This window comes from Poecilia formosa, unplaced genomic scaffold (genome assembly GCF_000485575.1).
Source record: "Poecilia formosa unplaced genomic scaffold, Poecilia_formosa-5.1.2 Scaffold25, whole genome shotgun sequence".
NCBI lineage: Eukaryota > Metazoa > Chordata > Actinopteri > Cyprinodontiformes > Poeciliidae > Poecilia > Poecilia formosa.
The window spans coordinates 3,240,410-3,259,383 of NW_006799964.1; the positions used below are offsets into that span (position 1 = coordinate 3,240,410).

The 18,974-nt window shown below is 37.7% G+C and overlaps 1 protein-coding gene and 1 long non-coding RNA gene across 6 annotated transcripts in view; one reads left to right on the forward strand and one right to left on the reverse strand.

Annotated features, from left to right (window-relative positions):
• aopep (aminopeptidase O (putative)) overlaps positions 1-18,974 on the forward strand; it is a 93,306-nt gene that overhangs the window by 12,118 nt on the left and 62,214 nt on the right. For all 5 annotated transcript variants that reach the window (XM_016669534.1, XM_016669533.1, XM_007548179.2 and 2 more), the window contains exons 7-8: positions 17,386-17,599; positions 18,491-18,597. In XM_016669534.1, coding sequence (XP_016525020.1) covers positions 17,386-17,599; positions 18,491-18,597 — 321 coding nt within the window. The remainder of the gene's footprint in view (positions 1-17,385; positions 17,600-18,490; positions 18,598-18,974) is intronic.
• Positions 1-18,974, reverse strand: part of LOC107835818 (uncharacterized) — a 43,085-nt gene that overhangs the window by 6,170 nt on the left and 17,941 nt on the right. The window lies entirely within an intron of this gene.

An 18,974-nucleotide genomic window follows, 5' to 3' on the forward strand; every position in this document is an offset into this window, starting at 1 on the left:
CAGGACTGATCTTAGATCAGTGTGTACCCAAATGAAGACATGTCCAACATCCCCGAAGAGAGTGGCAGTTTCCCCCAGCCAGCCGTGCAGCAGGCTTCTCAGTGGTGTGGGCGATGTGGGGTTTGTTTTTGCTTCACTGATGATTGACAGATTCCTGTTATTTAAACAGTGTGTACTGTTTAAATAATTGTGTAGACGCGTATTTGCTTGCAGTGGCATCATGCCGAAAGAATGCTACACAGACCATTTGTAGTCTGCCGTTAACAGGGCCAGGTCAGTGTTGTTGCAGATGGCATGATGAACACTCGTAATTGAAAAAAAAAAAAAAATCTCTCTGCAGATCTGATCGATAGCGCAATTAGCAGTTTTGATACCCTTAGCAGTCATTGCTGTTTTTCAAGCTGAAGTTTAAAAAACACACACACGCACACACATAACAAGGCTGTTACACTTTTCCCTTTTAAAAGCAGGATTTTCCCAAATATGGAATTTCCCATCCTGTTCTTTTGCCCCTCTTATCTCATGGGGAGTGCCAGGCTTAAAATATGGTGAGAAAAAAGGACCAGCTTGCTTAACTGCTAGTTCCACATGCGATACAGCACAACTGAGTGGCCATAAATTTGTCAGTGGCGCAGGTAAAATTATAGCTGGTATATACCTCTTGACCTCTATAAGTGGCAGAAGAGGATTTTCAGCCTGACTTAAGTTGATTGCGCTGTTTGTTTATGGACAAGCAGGAAGTTACATCGACTATTGCTCCCTGTTGGGAGGAAGTAGGGAGCAGAGGAGTCAGGACCCTAGAGTATAATCCACTATTTGAGCTCTTTAGTGTGACACCTGGGCTTTTCAAGACCAGAAGTGAGTGAACCATATTGTCTGAGTCAAACAGTATGATGGACCAATTGATGGTTGGCGACTCAAACCAGTATAAATTATGTATTAGTCAAATAGTCAAACTGACTGCTTCCATTAGTTTAATATTAGTTTTCACATTTGATTTACCCATATTTTTCGGACTATTTGTCCCACACTTTGAACCATGCGGCTTTTCTGTGGATTTTTCTTTAACCACCAGGGGGCACTTTAGCAGGAAGTGAATCATTGGAAGTCAAACTTGGAAATCAAAGAAGACAGTGCTCTTTCTCTTAGAACAAGCACATGCTAGCAGCAGGCACGACTGAGAAATTTCTTCAAACGCATACTCCCTCTTCATGGAAACAACACGAAGAAGTTCATATGATTCAGCTTTTAAGTTGAAGGCTATCGATCTGGCAGTACAGGAGGGAAATAGAGCCGCTGCACGTAAGCTCGGCATGAACGTATCCATGGTTCGGCGTTGGAGACGCAGGGCTGCGTCCCTGTGAAAAACAGAGTGGCGGAGATATCAGCGGCTTATAGCCCAGTGTACGTTTCCAGTTTCAAAAAAAAAAAAAAAAAACTTCATAGATGCGGTTTATAGTAAGGTGTGTTCTATAGTCCGGAAAATATGGTAGTCATTTATTCCAATAGACACATAGGATATTTTATACTTTCAAGCAGTGAAAGGAAGCTTTTTTAAGGATCTCCTGAATCCAGCCTCCATTTCCTCTGTGTAGGAGGCAGAGTCTGAGGAGTCAAGGGAAGGGGAGTCCATAACCCTGGCAGAGGTCGCTGTAGATTAAAAAGCTCCCTCCCAGCAAGGGTGGACAAGCCCTGCCCTGTGTGCTGTGATCTGTGTTTTCTGCGTATTTATTTTGAGGTTTTTCTGTGTTTATTAGCCTGTTCCACTGTGAGTCTCTGTCTTCCCTGTTGATTGTTCCCACCTGTGTCTCATTTCTTTGATTACCCTCCCAGTGTATTTAGTTCCACCTGTTGTCTTCGTCTCTTGTCGGATCCTCGTCGTATGTAACCAGCCTGTTTCCCTGTGCCGTCGTGTCTAACCAGTCCATTCTGCCAGCTTCTTGTGTTCCTGTGTTTATCATCATTAAATCATCTTCACTTCATCCTGGGTCTGCCTGCGTCTTCCCTCACCTCATCACCAAATCACCAATCATGGCACTGTGATGCTGAAACGACAGGACATTGTGGGGCAGCCGTGGGTAAGGATGAGATGGGTTAAGACCGTGATTCTGGATAAAGGTTTCTCCAATTAATTTAGACAGCACGGCGTCTGGTGGTCCCTTTACTGATAAGATGAGGAACTCTATCATCTGAGGTGAACTCAGAGTGGAGCCATGGCTTCTGCTTGTCAAAAGGAATCAATTTGGGTGATTTGGGCATCTAAAAAGGACGACTCTTTAAAGAGGATTTCTGGATGTGTCTCACCGTGTGTAGAACTTGGGGAAGACTCAAGTTCTACACACGTGGGCTTTCTGGTATTCAGAATGAACTGGAGCGGGATGTCTGGGTTTTTCTCCTGGACCAGTTATCGATGTGATCCGACATCAGACAAGCAGATGGATGAATGAATGGACTCACAGAAATTACTCAACAAACAAGCAATCTTGAGACAACACCGGGAGCTTTGTTTTCTAACCTGTTGGCGAGAGATTCCATGTAAGCATCTTATCCTTTGGGTAAATATCAATTTTAGAGATTTTCTGATCAAAAGTTTTTTTTTGTTTTTGTTTTTTTTTGTCCCTTGTACCGATTTAAGATAATTTAAGTTTCAACCCCCAGTTAACAGTACATTTAGGATACTGCAGTATTCACTTTTCCTGACAGTCACACATATTTTCTCCCATTCAAAATTTCTGCACAGCAGCTTTAATATTCCACTAAAAAGGGGGTTAATGAGGTTGAGATGTGTGTCAGCTGCTCATTAACACCAATGTTATTTGCTGTGCTCTAAGGATGAATTTGCCCAGCTCACAAGTTAGAGAGAGGCCTCTTTATTTTTAAATCCTTTTAAATCCTATTAAAATCTTGTATACACACTTCTGTCCTGCATAGTAAGCATATACTTATTCAATTATTGCTTATCAATTAAGCTGTTGGCATTAAAATCACTGATCACAAGTGGGAGAGGGGAGAAGCCTGAGTGCAATACTTTTTTTCCACATGATGATCAAGGTCAAGTAAAAGAATCACTTCTGCAAATTTAGCCACCGCTTGCTAAGATCTTTAACAAAAGCACAACGTTTTCTGCTTGTTACCACCTCTTTGACAAGCTGCAGATTAAAATGAAATCTTAGCTTGTGGTTACAACCTGACCTAAATACTGTTGTTTTTAACCTCCACGTTAATTTATGCAGCTCTTTTTTTAAATTTGTTTTTTATTTTAAAATTCCTCGTTTGCTCGTTTCTCTCCTTCTTCACTTTGTTGTCTCTGTGGATATCGTCTTTTTTTTTTTTTTTGCTCTCTTCTCCAGTTTGATCTGCAGAGTAACCCTAGAAGTGTGTGACACAGACCGGCTCTTTCAGGAGGCTGTCGAGGAGTTCAGGGAAGGGAGGGCAGCATCCAGGGGGTTGGATTCTTTTGGCACAGAGGACATAGCTGTTAATCAAACGGTCAAGAATAAGGTGTTTCCTTTCTTCCCAACTTGTGTGGATCTCCCTTTTGACTATAGACACACAAAAACTGTAGGAGTTAAAAAAAAAAAGACGGCACATGCATTCTTGCACCTGAACAGAAGGCCTGAGAGTATTCTGTGTGTGCTTTTAAAATGATTGCAAGTAGTTAATATATTTATCTTGTTTTGTTTTTTTCTGTGCTGTTGTTCTGCTTGCTTCCTGTAGACAGCACACAGGAAAGCTCCTAACCCCATATGGAGAGGCTGCTGCTATCCATCTCGTTTTGCTTCCTTGCTCCTTTTTTTCTTTTTTTTTCCGCTGGTGGGACCGTTCTCTGTACACTTAATGAAGATAGCAGGAGAGCTTTTGGAAGTGTTTTCTTATTGCGGCAGCATTCCTTTCCAGTTATCTCAGGCTTCACCTTTCTCTGCCCGTCTGCAGTGTAAGTTTACCTCTGTTCCTATCATTTCCCCTCCCAACTGAAAGAGCACTCATGACATTGTGAATGGGTAGTTTTTGTAATAAATACAATTCTCACTTGTTTTAATTTGCAAGTGACTCTATGATATACATCTATATACATCTATTGCAACTGTTGAGTTGTCACCAGATATTGGTGAGAGATTGATGTGTTGTTTTGAACCGATCTGAGATGAGAACATGCAGGCAACAGCTGGCGTGTACTAATACATTTAACACTAACACAGCCAGACTCTGCCATAACTCTGGATTAGAGTCACTGGAAAGACAGGCTTGTCACCGCACTCCCATTTCACTAACACAGGATACATTCTCTGAATTGATGGATAGTTCCATTGTGTTGAGTGTGGTGGGGAGGAGGAGGAGGTGCTGCTGATCTCTGAATGCATCCAGAGGTGTGTGATAGTAAACCCTAAAGGCGGAGGGTAAATTTTATTTATCTGTGAATAGCCAGACATTTCAAATGTCCAGCGGTCATTATGCGCTGAACTGAAGAAAAAGAGACATCTGAAACGAGTGCTGGGAAATGTTCACCGGACAGGTTTAGATGTCTGGGGAGGAATTGTACCGACCTGTGGTTTTGTTTAAATTATAGAATTTAGCAAAACATATGTTAAACATACAGTGGAGAATGGTTGTAGCTATTATAACTGCAATGATGATGATGATGACAATGACAGAGTTTTGAGTGTAAAAATTAAAACACGGGTTAATTTGAGCTTTCCAGAGGTTTTCCTTTACATACGTTTAAAATTTTAAACTCATCTTAGTAATATAATGCCGTGAAAAAGTAATTAGCTAATTTCAGATGACTCCTTTTTCTTATTTTTACATTCTTAATTGTTTAATATCATTCAATAAATTATGAGATCAAATAAAGGTAACCAGAATACTGTAAATACAAAATGCATTTTTCAAATGATTATTTTTTTTTTAGGGGTTAGCTCTATCTGAACCAGTCTGGCCCAATGTGGAAAAGTAATTTCCCTCCAAACCCAATAATTTGTTATTTCACCTTTGAGGGCCACAACTTCTTTCAGACACATGATGAATTTGTAATTAGTCTTAAATATTGCTTTAAAAAAAAGTCCCACTATTCTTTGTAGAATAGTTTTAATTAAGCTTTTTAAGCACTGACAACCTGTCATATAATATTTACAAGATTTAAATACAGACTTTCACTAAGCCAAATGTGAAAGTCTGTATTTAAATCTGAATGCCAAAAAACTTTTTTTGGCATTCAGAAGGGAGTGAGCGCCCCACTATTAGGGAAATATTGGATTCATCCATTTTATAATTAAACAAGAGGAAAAATTATATTTTCACATAGGGCCGCATATGTTTGTTTGGATTGCCTAATGTCTTATTAATCAAATAATCATTGGGAAACTTTGATATCAAACTTTTGAGGATCTGACACAAACATCTAAGTCCAGAAAATAAAATAGACTTTTTTGATTGCATCATTTGTGTTAATGTGTAATGTATACTCATAATATAATAATTAAGAGACTGTAACCGATTATAAATTAAACCTATTGAATAATAAAATGAGTACAATTTGAAAAATTAAAGAAAAAGAAAATACACGTTTAACCCAAATGTATTAATGCCTTTGGAATAGGCTAGTGGAGACAGCTGTTCAACACATATCCGTCATACAAAACAGCTTTATATTAGCGAGTCTACATGCCATTGGAAGGGTGAGATTCTTGCAATACTTTCAGTGCTAAGCTTTTCAAAATATATGGTCTGGAATGCGTTTGTGTTCCCATTTTGTTTTCAAGCCTTACAATGCCATCCCTGTCTTTTGCTTTTTTGTAGAAATAAATGAACCAATGTCATCTGAAATACAAAACGGTTGCATTTCAGTTTTTAACATATATTTCTAATGAATTTCAGTGAAAAATAATCATAAAGCTGCCCAAATTGCACAAATAATTTGATCAAATATATTTTCAGATAAAAAAAAAATCAACATATCCTTGGATATTGGTTCTGATACCTGTTTTGGCCGATAGATTCTATATGACATTTTATTCCCCCTGACAACATTTATGACACAGTAAGCCCTGTTGGTTTAAAACCAAAATATATAAAAAAATCTGTTGATGTTGTATTAACCTCCCACAGCCCTCAGGTCTTTTGGTTCAAGTGTACTCTTGCATCCCCAGAATCAGAACCAAACTTGGAAAAAGCAGCATTTAGTTTTTATACCAATCTGAAACAAACGTCGAGAAAACTGCAAAAATGCTGAAACACTGGTTCTTTAAGTCAAGACTAAAGTCCTATTTGTTTACAGTTGCCTTTAATTAATAACAACTAAATATCATGAAGTGTTGTCTATTTTAAGAGATCATTGTTTTTCTTTACTTTGCCTTTGAAATGTAATGGGTTTTTTGTTTTTGCTTTTTTTTTTTTACATTTTCATTCTAATCATGTGAAGTACTTTGAATTGTCTTGTTGCTCAAAACAATTCTTTTAGACTTTCAGGGCATACAAATGTTAATGTGTTTGCATGGATCTGTAGCTGGCAGCTATGCCTCATGTTTTATACTTAATCTAGGATTAACACCACGTTCAGATCAAGTTTGCTTGCAAACATCCCCGACCCTGTTATGTCAAAGTAAAGTCAAAATCAATCAGGTAGAGCTTAGTCTTAACCAGCTGGCAACTCAGTCAGGTGGCAGCCTGAATGCTCCATTTGAGGAGACACCTCTGCTCTCACTGCCTAATTTCACTTCAGTCCCATCATCATCCATCTTTCCATTCTGTCAAACACTTCTCATATAGCCTCACCACACCGAGACGTCGCAATTTCCATCTCCTCACTGTCCCATTCGCTCGTGTTACGTAAGGGAGAGAAAATAGTCTATGTATTACCCTAAAGGCAAGAAAGTGTCTCAAATTATAATCCTGTGAAATAGATTTTGTTCAGTCCTTTTTATTAGGGGGTACAGTGGAAGCCAAAGGAGGACTCTGACTGCTGTATGATGAGTGATGGGGTTTGCATGCTAATGGAGGCAGTGATAGAGGAATGTGGGTTATGAGAAATAAATGCCATGTCTACGTCTCCTTTAGGCTGATTGATGAGGTGCTTGCTGTTGCCAAATCTACTCGTACTGCAGTGGATTAGTACTCATTAAGGCACATTCTTTTCAAATTAATCCTATTAAAATGTGTCGTATTGGGACAGTATATGACTGGGTTTGAAATATGTTGCATTTAGATTTGGTCTTTTCTCTGAAGTTTGTTTTGTCTGCTCTCACAAAAAAAAATTACATTATTTATTTTGCTTTAATTTTACCGTGTTGATGCCTATGGCATTAAATATAACCAGGTTTTGTGAATTTGAAATTTTCATGACTTTTTTTTTTCCCCCCTTCAGGTCATATTTTTATATGCCTAAAAAACAGCTATTTTTTTTGTCCCTTCTGCAGTCTTTGTGCCCCTAACTCCTATTAAAAAACATTTTTAAATATGTTATCATTACCATTGCAGTATTTGTTTTTTGGGGGGCTTTTTCACCCATGGTGTTTCCTGTAAAGTCCATTATTGTATTATTTCCTATTCGAGTAAGTTCATTTTTTAAGTTCTGTTAATCCTACATGTGGTGGGGGAGGGGGATCACATTTTTGAAAAATTAAGTTTGCAAAGGAGAAAAGATTGAATTTGCTGCACTTTTTTTTTTTGACACGGTCAGTCTTGGATATTACCATCATAAAATTAAAGGTGCATAATGGAAATGTTCTCAAATAATTTTACTTTAAGAAAGACTTACCTAAAACTCGTGCTTCGGAAGTTAAAATTAAGGAAAATTCATTAGAGGGATGGTATTATGTAAAATCAACTCAACACATACATGGAGTGTTGCTTTGACTAATTTTTGCATGCGGAGAAGTCCTTCTGTACGGTTTGGCAGCCATTTACGAGTGTTGACGCCTGCTCAACATGCTGTCTATTTACCCAAAGCTCCACCTTTAAACTGTGAGGCACGGTTAAGTGTGGGGTTGAGCACAGGGGTGAAACGGGGTTATGGTCAAGATGAGGGAAGCACTCTTGCTTACTTATAAACTTTGTCACTATAATTAGTGACTTTTTATCAAAACCCAACTCGTTTTTCCAGTATTTTTGGAGACTTCTATGGCGAGAACGCTCTGCGTATCTTTCGCAGCTCTGCTGTATCCTGACCGAGTGGTAAATTCTCCCATGAGCACCTCTTGCTTCATGTCCCTCAGTCAGTCTGACATAGTAATCCATGCTGCTGCACACCATCACCAACAGTCAGAGCCGAGGAGACCCATTCCACTCCATGTCTACATTGCAAATGAATCACACATTGGTAAATCACTGTGATCAATCCTCGCCACGGCCAGACTTGGTATTCCTATTCCTGGACGCTGTAAAAGTACGGAATCTAGAGCACACAAGTAGAGAACAAAAATAAAGAATACCCAGCATAAAGAGTTAATGTTGCATACATTTTGTGTGGCATCATATACAAGTCACTGTCATTGGGACATTCCACTTGTGTGCTGTAAATGTTTCTCCAAACATCCCAGCTGACCCAAATTAAAGTAGGATTTCACACTGCAGAGCTTCAGTTTCTTCAGTGTTTCTTCTTGTTTGCGCATGTCCTCTGCTATCTTTTCTGCAATTTATTTTCAGGCGCTGATGCTGTGAGGTGTGTGGGTGGGGCTGCTCTCTAGGGGCCCCTGCCTGGCCCATGTTCATGTGATCAGGCCCTACATGGTGTGGCATTTGGACTGGCCCTGTGGGTCCCTGTCTGGAAGCAGGGAGCTGTTCTGCAGCCAGTCTGGAATGCCAGACATTTGAAGTTACAAAATGAAGGGTGGTAGGAGTTTGGTCAAACCGGCTCCTGTGTCTAAAATAGCCCACAGACTCTGTCCGGGTGGGAGGGGAGTGAGACAAAGCCTATTCCCGTAAACTATGAAAGGACACTAAAACCTTTGTGTGAATAGAAAGGAATGGACGTGTTCTTTTGAGTTCTCGTTTGTTATTGCTGCTTGTTACTGCCTCTTGTTCTGCAAGGCACCTGAAGTAACTGTGAGTGAGAAAGAAACGGAAGCTTCAAAGATAATGCAAGAACTGTAAAGTGACATCTCTCATTTTACAGACAGAAGAAGTAAATAAGATATGCTGTTATTTGTCTCCAAGCAACAAGATCATATCTTTGCACATTTTGTTGAACAGATGATGATGATGTGGCAAAGGTGCCATGAACAAGAGCTGTTTTCTGGCTTAAAATGCTCAGGATCTCCAGTCATGATGAGAAGAAAGTTGACCCTTTGTCTAATAATTTTACTTATCGTATAAATGTAAGATCTTATACTCATGCCTTCAATGAAAGAGCATTTGAAGAAGAAAATGATGTAAATTATCAGTACATTTTTGAAATTACCTTTTCAATCCACTGCAAAGTATACACACAACATAATGTAACTTTTATCTTTATTTTTACTTATACAGTGCTAATTATTACAGCAGTATGAAGACTGCGTCCTTATCTAAAACATGCTAAGACTAATTAAAGTGATAGTTTCTCACATTGTAACCATATGTTGATGATAATTAATACTTTGTTTGATAATAGTAAAAAAGTATGTGCTTACAGAACGTACAGGTATGCCTTTGCCACTTCTCATACCAGTTTTTATTCTTTTTCCACCAGATATTTTAAATACTGTTTATAATAAGTAAAAAGAAAAACTAAAGAAACATTTTAAAACATTAAAACTAGATTTATTGTTGCTATTCAATCATTTCTTTCAACTTTGTTGAACTCCTCTATATTGCTTTATGTGTTGCATTTAGTCGTGTTAGCATCTTGCTACACATTCCAAGAGATTGATAAATACAAATGTCCACTTTCAGCTATTATTTTTTTTATATTTCATAGATCTAATTGCTGTTCTGTCAGGTTTTGTGCGTGTGATTCTGTATGTTTTTTTTGTTTGTTTTTTTTTTTGCTGTTTTTGTGTCATCGTAATTATACAGTAATTACAGCTGGGACATGTGTTCTCTGGTATAGAGCGAAGCTTATCTCTCAGCGTGGAAAATGCCTCAAGGCTCTTTGTTTACTTTTCTGGGGGGTTTTTTCCCATCACAGTCTGTTATAGCATATTTCTTTTATCTTCTTAAAGTCTTTTGGTACTTTGTAGTCTTTAACATGATGTTCGCCATATATCCGTTAGTGTTAAGCTGTGACTTACACATCCGGTGCACACACTCCACTCTCATCATCCTTTTCCTTGTCCCTCTCCCTCATGGGGCTTTTTTATTGGTGTCCCAGCACTGGTCTGAGCAGGGTTGTGGATGTCATTTACAGGACTACGATAGGGCCCCTGCTGCATTATGCATGGAAGTGTCCCGCTGGGGGAAAAATGGCCTACAGCCAACAACGATGGATTGAGGGATGAATAATGGATGGAGAGATGGAGCAGCAAGACACTATTGCAATCTGTTTCTTACTAAATTGAAGATTTGCCCTATCTCACACCTCTGAAACTCAGGGCCAAGTTACCTGCTGTGAGTGTGAGCTGTGAAGTGGTAATGTTTGAAAGTACAGGAGAGTTTTTAACAGTGTTATATTTTGTGTTTGAAAACCCACTGAGATTCTGCTATCAGAGGAATACCCATCGGGTATTTTTTTTCCTCAGTTGATTCTGGTCCAACCAGTTATTCTGTGTTTCTGGACATGTCGTTTCAGATCTGTGTTGCCCTTAACAATAACTAGTGTTATGTTGAGGTCACACAAATTGTATTTGAAATAATTCATGTTCATATTTCACCGCCACAGTATTTTGAGGCAGAAGACGTAAATGGCATCAGGCTTTACTGCTCTTATTACCAACTGTGGGCGACCATCCCTGGACCCAGAGATCAGAGAACGGGCCATACAGATTTAAGCATGGCTATTCCCACTTAAATGTAAAATTAAAGTAAAACTTCAACAACGACAAAAAAAAAATACAGCCTTTACTACTAAGACTGTGGTAAAAATGCAACCATATATAAAGGGAAAAATAAATAGTGAATTATATAGCTTTAGTTGTTTTGGGAGTTAATGGTACCTGCTTTAAAATGTAAAATAAAATGTCTTGTTACAATTGAACAGCAATAATTCATCTTATCATGGAGCACTCTGCACGTCACAAAGTTTTATAAAGCTGGTGACTGCTGCCAGCGAGCTGCTACGTATATTTTGTTGCTGTGGAGCTCATACAGCTAAAATCTTTAGCTTCTTTGCACTGAGCCTGTGAATTTATTGACCCTGAACGCTATAAATTCACGCATTACTTATTCTTTACTTCTCCTTGATGCATATTCAGTTTCTACAGAGTTCTGCTGCACAAGTGTCATGCAGGTGAATCTGAGTTAAAGTCTGAATGAAAACATCGATTGAATGGATCTGCAATGTGTTAGGCTTCTGCAAACCTGTTTTTATCCTGTTGTAAATGCTTAACTCTATTACTTTTTGTCTATTGTATTTTTACATGGAACACAACTGAATGCGTCACTGACGGTTTCAATTCCAAATGGACTAAAACACAAATTAAAGAAGGAAATGAAATTACAAAAATCACATTCATAAATGCAGATATGGATAGTTGTAACAAAAAGTATTTCAACCTTTTACCTCTGGTAGGTTTTCTCAGAGAATCTAGTCCAAATATTACATATTTGGACTAGATTCTATGTAATAATAATAATAAATTACATTAATTAAGATATATGTTCATAATTAAGACATGCATTCTCCTATAGATATATTATCTGGATATTTAATAAAATATGAAATTTCACAACTTGTTGACCAATACATTTACATTGCAGATTCAATAACTCAATAACTTTTTCTTATCGAGGCAATATTTTCAGGTATATTTACATAGTCTTTGAAAGAAAAAAATATATTTTCACATATTTTAGTGTGTGATGTAAAAAAAGGAATAAGAAAATAAATACAGAGTGGTAATTTGTTGAAATTATGTATATGATCGTCTTATCAAAGCTCCATTTAAATAAAGAGCTCACAATGTATGCAGTTTTAAAACACAATTTGATGTATTCCTTAAGGCTCAGAAAGCAAGTGCGAAGTAGAGAAGCGGCGATACAAAAAGTAAACAAGCTGCTGTCAGCAAGAGAGTTGCAATATCAGGAAACTCAAGCTTTATTTAAAGATTGCTTCAGTCACAGCTCCCTACAGCTCTCAAGGTCACCACGTATTTGTTCTGAAACTCTGAGTGAGCCTTAATGTGTGTGTAGTATAGGCATACCGACTGACACCAAGACAATGATCTGAACTGACAGCTACATTTTAAACGTACCGACACCCTTCAGCTGCCATTGGCTGCTGCCCAAATATTTAAGCTCAAAAGTGGCATGCAGCACTCTGACGTTATTGGAGTCATCTTTAAAGATGTTTGCAGACCCTCCAAAATGTGTGTGTGTGTGTGTGTGTGTGTGTGTGTGTATATATATATATATTTATATATATATATTCTTTAATTCTTTAATTCAGAACAAAAAAGGCATTAAGGTTTTGTCACTTTTTATTCAATTTGCAAATACAACAGCTAAATTTACAATTTCATTTCAGGCTAATTAGTTTCTATTAACCCTGAGTGTGTTGGGGTTTGAAGTATATATATATATATATATATATATATATATATGGTATATACAATTATTGTGGTAGCATAATCATAAGCTAAAATGTTAGTTTTATTAATTTCTTCAAATAAACTCTGCAGTTATTGATACCTCTGCAGCGCTTCGTCTTTGGACAAGCAGAGGGGAATCTCTGACAATTTTTTTTTTTTTTTTTTCTTTTTCCACAATCTCTGTTGATCACCCAGAGTCCTGGCGTCCTTTTCTATGCTCTAGTCTCTTCAAAATTATTTCTGTTGGAATTATGTCAGGGGAATGTGATGTTAAGAAAGGAGCATAAAATCAAAGATTTTACCACATGGTGGTGTTCAGCTAAAATGCCTGATCATATTTTCTGTCCACACATTGCCCGGGCCTGCATTGTACTTGACAGTGGACACCTCATCCACCTGGAGTATTTCTTGGTCAATGCTCAGTAGGCACATCTGACCAAAATACTGAGTTCAACAAACCTTAGACCTACTTTTGTTTGTTGATTAAAAGACAGTGAAGAAAAACTGTTTAAAAAGAAGCAAATTGGCAAATTCAACCTGAAAGATGGCGGTTTTCAAACCTGGCTGTATAGATTGATTTATGAAAGCACACAGACATTATTGACTGTTTATTAGGATAAGAGGATGCAGAGATAATGCTTATGTAATCAAGGAAAGCAGACGCAGACAGAGGCTATATATGCATGGATCTGTAGTGTTCGTCATGCATGTATCCCTGCCAGATCCCCGATGTCAGCTAACGCCAGTCAGTGTGTCAGTGAACGTGAAAGATGCTGTTGTTATTCATCACCAGCGTGGTGGGATGACACGATTTGTCACTGTAGTGATGGATTCCGTCTCCCTCAGAGGAACATGTGCAAGCGGCGTCTCTGAAAAGCTGTCTTTGTGTTTCACACTCGCTACCTCGAACACACAGACGCTGCTGAAACTGACAACAAAGAACTGCTTGTCCAATTGTGCAGGGAGAAGATTACGCTTTCAAAAAAAAAAAAGAATTTATCAGACTAATGTTAGCATCCTGTACTCTAGTGAGAGCCACTGTTTGTGTAATGAGGAAAAACAGGGAATTAGATCAGAGGTGCTATCTTAGGAATAATGCCCATAAGACTCTCTTTCTATGATGTTGACATGTCTGTAAATAACAAAATAACTCTAGCCTGCCTTTCGTCTGATGTAAGAGTCCTGAGGGAAATGCAGAGTAGTTGTTTCTCAGATATCTGATTTTGTTTTTCCCTCCAAAACAGGTCAGCAGATCCATCCTGACCTGCCTCTTCTCACTTCTTTTCTTCTATAATCGACTCATCTCGTCACTGGAATTAGGGGATGTCCAGGAAAAATGATCTCTTTTAGTAGATGATGTTGATTTTTGCTTGATTACAGCAAATTATTTTTTGAGTATAATTTATCAGCAATAAGAGCATTTAAGCTTAATTTGTCTGCAGAGAGCAAACTGAAATTTTACTGAGGTAAAATAAGATCTCAGGAATCTGAAGTAGAAATGCACTAATTGTGAGGCCAATTTCTGATTCAGATTTTTATAAAGCTACGTTATAAAAACAAAAATTTTGAAACTCACCCCATGATAAAATAATTAAAAAAAAGGCATTCGCTCATATATGAATGCCTTTGATCATATAAGTGGTCCTAGAGCGTTTTCTTTTCCCCAGTGTCCTTCTGGTGGTTGTTGTCATTTCCGAAGTAAGGGGTTGTTAGCTTGAAGTTTCTTCCAATTATTGGAAGAAACTTTGCAGAAAACTCTGCACCAAAAGTGTCCAAGTGGAGAATTTTCTTTTCTCCTGTTGTGACATTTGCACTTAAAGTTACGGATCTTCTCCAGCTCCGTCTTCAAATGTTGTGATAACAATGTTAAGTAGCCACGAGTTCCTTTTGAATGTGCAGCTTATTGGCCGAAACCAGTAACGACAAGTGTGTGCATAGTTAAACAACAATGGTATATTAATCAGCTATGGGTTTCCATTTATTTTAAATTGTGACCACCTGGTCTAGTGCCCATTGCTATATTCTATATATTCAAAAATGTTCTAAGTTGTCTTCAATACATTTTAACATGTTTGTTGCTAGAGTTGGATACAATACCCCTTTGAAGGAAAAAAAAAAAAAACAAAAAAAACAACAACTTGCAGACCTACAGTTTGCCATAAATTTTCTCACATGTCATGTCAGTGTTATTTGTGACACTAAAGGTCAGGTGAGAGTGAAAAGGTCTTCAGACGGTCTAGTGTTTTATCTGAGTCTGCAGAGAAGGATGGCATTCATTTGGACCTCTGCGACCCCTCTTCCCTATTTTTGCGTTGAAGACTTGCCTCCTTTTCATGCACAGGTGGCCCCCTCGTCCTCAGGGTCATCGCAGCTTGTTATGTAAGAAAGCAGGGAAAAAAAATTCAATGAATCTTCTAGCAAGATCTTGTTTTAACAGGTTTTTGTGATTGACAGTGTTATTTGCACATTTCCAAGATAAAGTCTCAGAATCTGGACTAATAACTAATAATGGCATTCATATGAGGAATGATATGAATGTTTTATTTTCTCTCTATTCCTTGCTTTGTTCCAAATGTAGCACAGCCACTGTGGATTACTTTATATATTCCAAGTAATAAGTTCTGCTTCTGTTGATTTCCAGGCTTTTCATCTGATGCAATTTATGAAACTTTTCTGCAGCAAAAGCATTGGCTACTACTACTTCTCAGGAGTCCTAATATTTGTATTAATTACTATTTATTCTCAATCTAATGCTCCTTTTGCATTTTTGGGCCTAGAAACTAAACAGCTACTTAACCTCTGACATTCACTATTGCTTGTCAGCCTGCTGGTACTTTGTTCAAAGAACTGGTTAGCAAATCCCTTAAATCCTTTGGTGATGGATGTGTTTTAAATTCCTGTCTGTATGCTGTACTTAACGTCTGCCAAGTTTAGTTTCATAAAAAATAGACATAAAGGTGGAGTTGGAACTAAGGAAGAATGCATTAAATGTTGGCTTAGATCTGGATCACTGAGAGCTGTCAGTCAGCACTTTTGCCCGCCATACTCCCAGCTTTGCAGAGCAGAAAGCACTTCACATATGCACATGATTTTTGAACCATATTTTAGCTATTTGACGTCTAAGCTAGTAATTTTTTTTTTCATGAGTGGTTCTGCAATAAAGTGAATTAAGAATCAGTAGCATACTTGTTCTTTAAAATTAGCGGTGGACAATAATCAAAATTTCACAAGTGTCTATGCCTGTTATGGTGCAAACTAAAATTGTATTACAACTTATAAATGTTTTTCTTTGGTAGATCTGAAGATAAAAATCCAAACTCTTCCCTTCAGAGAAACTTAACACAAAATATTTTAAGAATGGGGTGTGGTTCTTTACTTATCACTACAGTGCTTGCCACAGGCAGTGAAAACACAGGCAGTGAAAACACTTTCACTGTCAAATCTAAGATGTACTCGCTTAAATAGCGATACAAATGTAAGAATATCTAACACATTATTGTACATATGGAACTATATATATATTCTTAATTCTCATAATTCAACAAGTCTCGTAATTTTCAGATTTGTTCAGATTTGTCTTTGCCTTCATGCCTTTATCAGATTGAGAAGTTGGTCAGAGTTGATGAGGAATATAAATGGAGCTAAATACAATTCAATCCTGGTAGAAAACCTATTTGATGACGCAAAAAGATTGAAACTGGGCTGAAAGGTCACCGTGCAGCAGGACAACAACTCGAGGCATTCAGGCAGAGCTACAATGTATTGATTTAAATCGAAGATCAACAATTTCACAGACATTGTTTGTTCAGTCTGTCTGAAAAGAATAGAATTTTAAAAAAATAATAATAGGATAATATTTATGTCTGTAGATGCACAAATCTGGTAGAGACTTTCCGCACTACTCTTTCTAATTGCCACTGTGTTCCATACTGTAAAATAATGTTGTTAAATAGATGGGGAGGCCATAATTCTTAGATTTGATTTTGTAAAACATTTTGAAAACTTTTATATCTGTTACACAATCATATAAAATTATACTATTTATTGGTTTATTTGACAAAGCACACTAGTGTTTAACATTTATTAAAACTTACGTAGTTCAATGGAAAAGGCAATCATTTCTCTCTAATGCATTGTTGCAGTTTCTAACTCCTTTTCACCAAGTTACTCAGTGAAACCGATCTTTATGACTCTGTTATCTGACTAGTCTTCTTTGCATGCAGACATGACATGTTTTTCAAGGTAAATATTTTAAGTGCAGTGCCTTTTTAGGGTGCATGAAGAAAAAGGCAGTAGGTGAAATTGAAAACCACTTTAAATACACCCTGTAGTGTCAAACAATCAAAACTAAAGCTGCCCAGAGTACATTGGCAAAATCAGCTCGTAGAAAGCAGTTAGCTTTGGCATGAACGCCTGATGAGTAAGCTGACCATTTCTAAATATAATGTAGAGGATTGTGTAAAGAATGGGCGGCTTCTGTTCTTGTTGGAACACACACGTGGATTTGTCTTGCATGACGTGCAAAGACTTAATTTACTGTAATCCTAGGTGTGGAAGAGTAGCTCAAAGACGCTTGGAGGACGCGTCATTATGTCCTTATCTGCCTTTGTGCCGTGTTTTTCCTTAACCAGTAATTTTGTTTGGCTTGCTTTTTTCTCTTACTTCCTTAATGTCCTCGATCTTGACACATTTAATTCTCAGATTTCATGTCCCTTGTGTTCTGCAGCCCCCATATAATTTTCCTGTCCCAGAGTGTGTTGTGCAAGGAATGTCCTGGTTCTGGACTGAACAGACTGACTCTGAGTGGATCCAGGATTTGCCACGAGATTGCCCACTCCTGGTTTGGCCTGGTTATTGGAGCCAGAGACTGGACAGAGGAATGGATCAGTGAAGGCTTTGCTACTTTCCTGGAGGACATTATATGGGCCCAAGCACAACAAGTACTTATTCCTAATCATAAATATGTTCTTTTGTTTCAATTTTATTCTCAATTTTCACATACTTTTGAAGGTGTGTTTTTTTTTTTTAATCTAGTAATAAATTCATCTGTCAGATTTTTTAAAGTAGGATGCTGAAGAGAGGCTGCAAGCAGTTAGTATCCCCTCTTTAGTAGCTAAAGGTGTCAAATTACCTCACTTTATCAAAACATGTTCTTTCTCACTTACTAAGCAGAGTAGGGCAAATTCTTACAGAGATTTTTCAATTTTATAAAAACTTCAGTCTCGTTTGCAGTTGATTTTGGAAAAACAGATGCTTTCATCATGGATTTCTTTTCACATTTGTGGTTTAAAAGCATCTTGAATATACCACAATGAAAACACTTATCAGCTATGTCACAGGGAGATGGTGTGTAAAAGAAGGGACCAAAGTGCTGAAATGGCTGAAAGTCAAAGGAGCTAGCCAAGCAACATGGAGGAGGAGGAGATTTCCAAATCCAACTACAAAATAAACCGTCTAACATAATACATACAGAGTTGGACAGCAACAACCCCTCAAAAATATATATTTTAGAAAACAGTCCAAAAAAAACAGGGAGCACATTTCCCGTGAACTTCAGTTTTAATCTTCGCATGCACATTCTGATTGCAATGTTTTTCTTTTCGTCTCTTGTTCCCTTCTTAATCCTATCGCTCAGTATGCTAAATAAATTTGGCCTTGTGAAATAATTCTGACCGATAAACACTTTTTTAATGTCTCCGATACTTTACGCAGTATTGGAAACATTTCAGTCTGGTAAATATCTGACGTTTATGTGGGGTTTTTTTTGGAGGGGGAATCTTAATATTTGACAACATCTGACATGTTCTTTATTCTCTCCATTTTCTCTGCAGCTCTCTTCACGACAGACTGCAGAGCAATTTGACCTGAAGGCGTTGCTGAGGTGGAGGCGACTTTCAGATGAGTTGCAGAACTCAAATGAAGAACTTCAAATTCTTCGGTGTGTACCTCTATTTATCGCTGGTCTGCTGCTTTGTGAAGGAATTAGGAAATATTAGTACAAAATAAAAGCTTATGTGCTTTTATTTTTTGAGATGTACATTTACTTGACCACAGACACGAGTAATGTGTAATGGTACAGAAAAAGAAAAAGTCTAAGGTGAGAGAAAACGTGTCTGTTTTCTGTATTTTGTGCGTATGTGTGTGTGTGTCTAAGTATAAACTGTATGCATTCCAGGGGAACAGGTGTGGCAAGAAAACATATTGAGGTGTGGTGCACCATCATGTCTCAGAAAACTCAACACATTGGAGACACCAGGCATGCACTAACTCCTCATCTCATTCTGACAATGTGGGACCCACACCCTGTTTGTTTTT